Genomic DNA, 6,183 nt, shown 5'->3' with positions numbered 1-6,183 from the left:
TGATGAAAATATGGGGATCACTTGTCAGCTTTCTAGAGCACAGAGCAGAGGAGACGGCTAACCCCAAATATACAAGAAGAAAATTTTACAGCAGTGAAGTCCATGTTACCACAAAATTATTACAATAACGTTTTGCTTTTATTCATTCAAGAACATTATAGCCTAGACTTCAGGGCATGCGCACCCAGATAAATCTAAAGGGTGAGGAGGCTTGAGGCTGACTGTGGAGGATTGGTGAGCATGTGAACCACTTCCCTCATGGTAGGCCGGTCCGAACTCTCATCTTTTACACACAACATTGCTATCTTAAACAGGTGAATGGCACCTGTTAGAGGGTACCCACTAAGCCTGGGGTCCACAACTGCCAAGACTGAAGCTGCATCGGATGGCTGAGATAGTTCTGATGTGGTCTTCCTGACCCATCTCACTATGTCCACCCCATCTCCAAACTCCCCTACTGGCTTCCTCCCTGCTATCAGCTCCAGCAGCACAACACCGAAGCTGTAAACATCACTTTTTTCGTCCACTTTCAATGTGTAAGCGTATTCTGTAGCACATCAAACCAATCAGAGATGTTAGTGAACGAGCATTCACTCTTCCAAATTTTTCAGGTAGCTGCATTGAATTCAAAAGGCTTCACTGAAAGTAGTGACTAGAAAGCCATTACTCGGAAAGTAATTTCAAAAAGATCTTGTACCTCCGAAAATTAGCATAAAACCAAGCGTGTAAAGTAACCAAATTACCTCAATATGGACCTCAAACGAGGCCAATTAATGTATAACACCCAATTCATAAAGTTAATGGATTAAACGAGCATACAAGCTTATATACTATGGTGTCGGAGCATATGCACATCATGCTGCTAACACGATCTGTAATAATTAGCCAATGAAGACGGATAATTAGTAATTTAGTCAAGAAAATCACAGACCTGGAGCAATGTAACCATAGGAGCCAGCAATAGAGGACATACATTCTGATGCACCTGCATCTTGCAAGAACTTGGCCAGCCCAAAATCAGCAACATGAGCCTCAAAATCCGAATCAAGTAATATGTTATTGGACTTCACATCCCTATGTATAATCAAAGGAGAGCAATCATGGTGAAGATAACAGAGTCCCTTGGCAGCCTCCACAGCAATTCTGTACCTGGTTTCCCACTGCAAATGGCCTCCTTTTGAACCATGCAAAAGCTCTCCTAAGCTCCCATTTGGCATGTACTCATACAACAGCAAGTTGGTATCCTTATTTGATACGTACCCCAGCAGCCTTACAATATTTCGGTGCCTGATCCTTCCAAGTGTTTGGATCTCGGCTGAGAAGCCATGATCGCTTCGTCCGGTGCCTCTACCAACAAGTCGTTTGATAGCTACATGATCAATACCCTCTGGCATTGAACCACGGTAGACAATCCCAGCGCCACCTTTGCCTATAATGTTTTCCTCTTTCAAGCACTCGAGCACATCCTCTGCTTTGAAATCGAGCCTTTGGAATGCAGTGAGTTTCCAGGCCCGTGATTTCCGCAGATTCTTCTTTCTCAATCTGTAAACTGTCACTGCTATTAACAGCAACGCAGTGGCAAGAGCAATGACAGTGATCATTAGCTTTGAAGTATTAAAGGACCTCTTATGGCCATGACCATCAAATGAGCAAGAGTCATTTCTTGCTACACAGAGATTTGGATTTCCAAGAAATGAGGTGTCATTGAACGCCAGGAATTGGCCGACAGAAGGGATTCGGCCAAATAAATTGTTGTAGGAGAGGTTTAGAGTTGAAAGACTAGTCATGTATCGAATTTCACTTGGTAGTTGACCAGTAAGCTGATTTCGAGAGAGATCAAGAATACTCAAATCCTTCAGTTTAGTAATCTCCTTTGGAATCTCCCCACTGATGCTGTTTTGACTGAAATCAACGGATGCAAGTGAAGTGCAATGGAACATGGAAGCTGGGATTTCACCGCTAATGTTGTTGGCACGGATGCTGATCTTGGAGAGGATCTCCAGACTGAAGATTTCATCAGGAATTTCACCAGAAAGTCTGTTCATTTCCAGAGATAGAAACTGCAAACTCTTCAAATTCCCAATAGCCGGGGGGATTCTACCAGTAATCCGATTGTCAGAAACCGAAAGAGAGCCTAGTGCATCTCCTGAAATCTCCTGTGGAAGCTCGCCGGAGAAATAGTTATGGCTCAACTCGATTTGGGTCACCAAAGGTAAATTAAAGATACCAGCAGGGATAGTGCCTGTAAAGAGATTACAAATGATTCTGATTTTGATCAAGGACTTGCACTGGCCAATTTCTTCAGGAAGTGATCCAATGAAGAAATTATTCATGAGAATCAACGTCTTCAATTTCGCTCCCTTGCATAAGTCCCGAGGAACCAATCCGGTCAAGTGATTATATGACACATCCAGATACATCAGCTTCCCATTCCGGCCGAGCTGTTTGGGAAGCTCAAATGTGAAGTTGTTTCCCCAAACCTGCAGCACCTCAAGGTTTGGAAAATCACCAACAAAGTCTGGGATTGGACCGTGCAGCTTGTTTTGAAAGAGATTGATGAGTGTTAAGTTTTTCAAAGCTGAAAAACTCTCGGGTATCTCCCCAGTGAGGTTGTTGATTGAAAGATCAAGTGATTTCAAGCTAATTAGACCAGATAATTCCGAAGGGATATATCCAGTGAGATTATTGAATTGAAGAAACAGCGAATGCAGATGGGTTAATTGGCCTAGAGTAGAAGGAATCTCACCATTAAGGTTGCAAGAACTCATGTCAAGAAGTTCAAGATTACTCAATGATCCAAATTCAGGTGGAATACCTCCTTCGTAATGGTTATAGTACCCAATGCACAAGCTCTTGAGATTCTTCAACTTAGACAAGCTAGAAGGAACTTTGCCTGAAAGGTCATTACCATTCAAGCCTAAGAACTCCAAGCTCATAATCTCCGAGTACTCCTCTGGTATATTACCAGAAAAGAAATTCCCTCCCAGGTGAAGATGCTTGAGTTTTTTCAGGTTTGCAATTTCAATTGGCAGTGGACCCCAGCAATTATTGTTGTAAATATCAAGAACCTCAAGCTCTGTCATGCCAAGAGTGGTCTTTCCAGAGAAATTCCCAACAATAGCATTGCCAGAAATGTTCAAAATCCTGAGAGATTTAAGCATGGCTATCTCCGCAGGAAGTTCCCCACTGAGATTATCATTGGCCAAGGTAAGATTCACAAGCTTGTTCAACAACCCAATCTCTGGAGGAATTGAACCAGGAAGATGTCTGAACGACAAATTAAGTGACACCACACGTGAGCTCTCATCACACGTGACTCCAGAGAAGAAACAATGAGCTGAAGGAGATATAGGAGAAGCCACCCAATCTTCAAGGCCAGTGCCATTATGTCCGTACATGGAAGATTTCAGCTTCAAGAGGACTTCAAGTTCACTGTATCCACTGCAAGCAGTGAACAGTAGAACAATAAAAGGAAGAAGAAAACACAGAAGAGTTCCCATTTTTTCCCAAGTTTTTTCTCTTCGAGGAGGAAATGTTAGACGATAACGTGGAAGTGAATGCTATGCTAGTATACTTGTACTTCGGTTCTTTCTGTTCAATCACGTCGGCGTATGGCAGGCTATAAGAAGTATAGTTTGTTTGCAGGACTGTGAGCACTTACTCGCAGTATCATGCCTGAAATTGAATTAATAAAAACCAATAGAGCTGGGTTCACCAAAGGAGTAGCTTTTAGCAATTTTATTTTGGTAATTTTATTTTTTAATGGATGGTAAAATTACTCCTTGAATAAAATAACCAAATGTTTTATGCACGATAATGTTTTTTATTTTCACATTTGATATAATAGTATAATTACTACATTATCTTTATCATTCAAATTTTTTAGCCTCAACTTCAGGAGTTTAGTTGTAATTTCATTATGATTTATTTGTTATCATCATTTAGTTCCAAGATCTTTTTTAATTTTATACAAATAAAAACATAAAAAAGCTTTTAACACCTGACTCACATGCATCAGCTACTCTATTACCTTATGATAGTACATGCGGTTGGCTCTAATGATTGCAATTATGATTCCACCACATTATTTGATTTGTCTCGATGTCATCTTTCTCTTTAGGTGGCACATGTATGATGGTTTGATATGGTTTGGCTTGAAATTACTTTTGATTGAATCTCTTTTTTTTTATTTGCAATTGTTTTATTTATATTGATTATTTTTAATTAAAATTTATTTTTAATTTCATAAATGATTATTTGATTTTTTGGATTTATTTTCAAATTTTATGCTTGTTCTTTTATTTTTTATATGTTTTATTTTAAATTATTTTATTAACTAATTTGTTTTTTTTTCAATTACACCCATAGGCTTTATTTTCATTTAATTTTTATGTTAAATTTGATCCAAATTTTTTAATTGCTGTTTTTTAAGTCATTTTCTTAATGGATTGTTTTTTTTACCATCTCATCCTTAAACATTTTATTTCATTTAATTTTCATGTTGAGTTTATTCTTAATTCATGTATTTGCTTCTTTTTTTTCTGTTCTACATTGTTTTTTTATTACATTTTTTCTCTCAATTGTATCTCTTGTTATTTGTTTGATTCAAATTCTCATTTTTTTTTGGGATTTGCCTTTAATGAGATTACTATGGTCTTATAATCCGAATAATAGATTTAAAAAATTAGCTCAAATCGACTTTTTTATTTTTTAATGTATTTTTTATTTTTTTAGCGGTATTTTTCTCTCTATTTATAGGGTTATCTTAATTTCACATTTTAAATTATGTGTTTGATTTGTTAACTCAAGTTGGATACCAAATTTGCTCAAGGCTACTTTTAGTAAAAAAATTTTACTTTGACAATTCGTAAAAATTTATATTTTTAAATTAACAGGACTCAAATACAAGATTTCATAATTTACAAGTCTTTTAATCCTCATTAGGTTTTTTTTTTGCAATAATTTTGTTTTAGATTTCATTTTTATTGAGTTTTTTCATGTTTGATTTTAACCTCATTATTTTTATTATTCCTTTTCTTTTGTATTTTTTTTAACGATTTCTTACATTAAAATTAAATTAGATGATATATTAAGATACTTGATCAAACTCTGGTCCATAACTTAACAACCTGCAAGTTTCTTAAATTATACGAGTTTGAAAGGTTTGCCTAGTTTTGTTCGGTTTTTCTACTCTTTTTTTAAGCTAATGTTTTCCTTTCTTTCTTTTTTATTTGAAGTTTGATTCTTTGTTTTTTTGGTTTTTTTTCGACTAAGTTAGCATTGATTTGTTTGATAATCCTAATAGACTTGGTATTTTTTTTGTTAATTTATTTATTGTTGTTGCTTTTTTTTCATAAATATCTAAATTATCAATTTAACTAGTGACTCGGGACTTGAATTTGTTTTAACCTAGTAATTTTTCTGCATTAAAAAAATTTTGTTCAGCCCCTACAACAAGCAAATAGCATATCTAATGGTAAACTAATCCGCTGACTCTTAATTTGATCTCTCAAATAAATTTTATTTTTAAACTTTTTTGTATTTGTTTATCATTATAAAAATTAGTTAGCATAAAACACTTTCAAGCTAAAAAAAATTGACTTGATTTCTATAAAAAAATATTTATTTTAGGTAAAAAACACTTTTTACAAGTTGAAAAAAATTCAAAAATATATTGTTATTTGTTGATAATATCATATCTACTTCTTAATGTTTTGATTGCTATATATTTTATTATGATTTTTTTTAATTGCATCACTTAAAAATTGATTTAATTTGATTTTTATATCAACTTTGATCTTTTTTTATTATTTTCTTTTCTCTTATTTTTTTTTAATTAAATTTTTTTATCTATCAGATTTGATAATTGTTTTTTTGTTTACTATTTTTTATATTTGAAATGATTTATAAAATTAAATTATTTAAAATAATTCATAAAATTATAATTTATTTTCAATTTCATTACCCTTAATTTTTTTATCTGCTAGATTTGTTTCTTATTTTTTTATTAAACTTAGAAAAAAACATTGATAAATTATTTTCTAACTTATTTTTTATAGCACAGCCAAAACTTATTTTTTATAGCATAGCCAAATATAGCCAAACATTGAAGAATGTTTTTCAAGTTATTTTTTATTATTTTTAATAACACTATTAAATATAAAAAAATTATTTTTTATTGAT

The 6,183-nt window shown here is 34.0% G+C and overlaps 1 protein-coding gene across 1 annotated transcript; it reads right to left on the bottom strand.

Annotated features, from left to right (window-relative positions):
- LOC105132945 (receptor protein kinase CLAVATA1-like) lies at nucleotides 1–3,703 on the bottom strand. The gene is made up of 2 exons (XM_011036699.1): nucleotides 932–3,703; nucleotides 1–547 (listed from the first exon to the last, which is right to left on the bottom strand). Exons 1-2 carry the CDS (start codon nucleotides 3,498–3,500, stop codon nucleotides 195–197), a joined length of 2,922 nt encoding a protein of 973 aa, XP_011035001.1. The 5' UTR covers nucleotides 3,501–3,703; the 3' UTR covers nucleotides 1–194.
- Nucleotides 3,704–6,183: the final 2,480 nt, after the last annotated feature.

This window comes from Populus euphratica, unplaced genomic scaffold (assembly GCF_000495115.2).
Source record: "Populus euphratica unplaced genomic scaffold, PopEup_1.0 scaffold68.1, whole genome shotgun sequence".
Taxonomy (NCBI): Eukaryota; Viridiplantae; Streptophyta; class Magnoliopsida; order Malpighiales; family Salicaceae; genus Populus; species Populus euphratica.
This window is presented reverse-complemented; position numbering and strand designations above follow the sequence as displayed.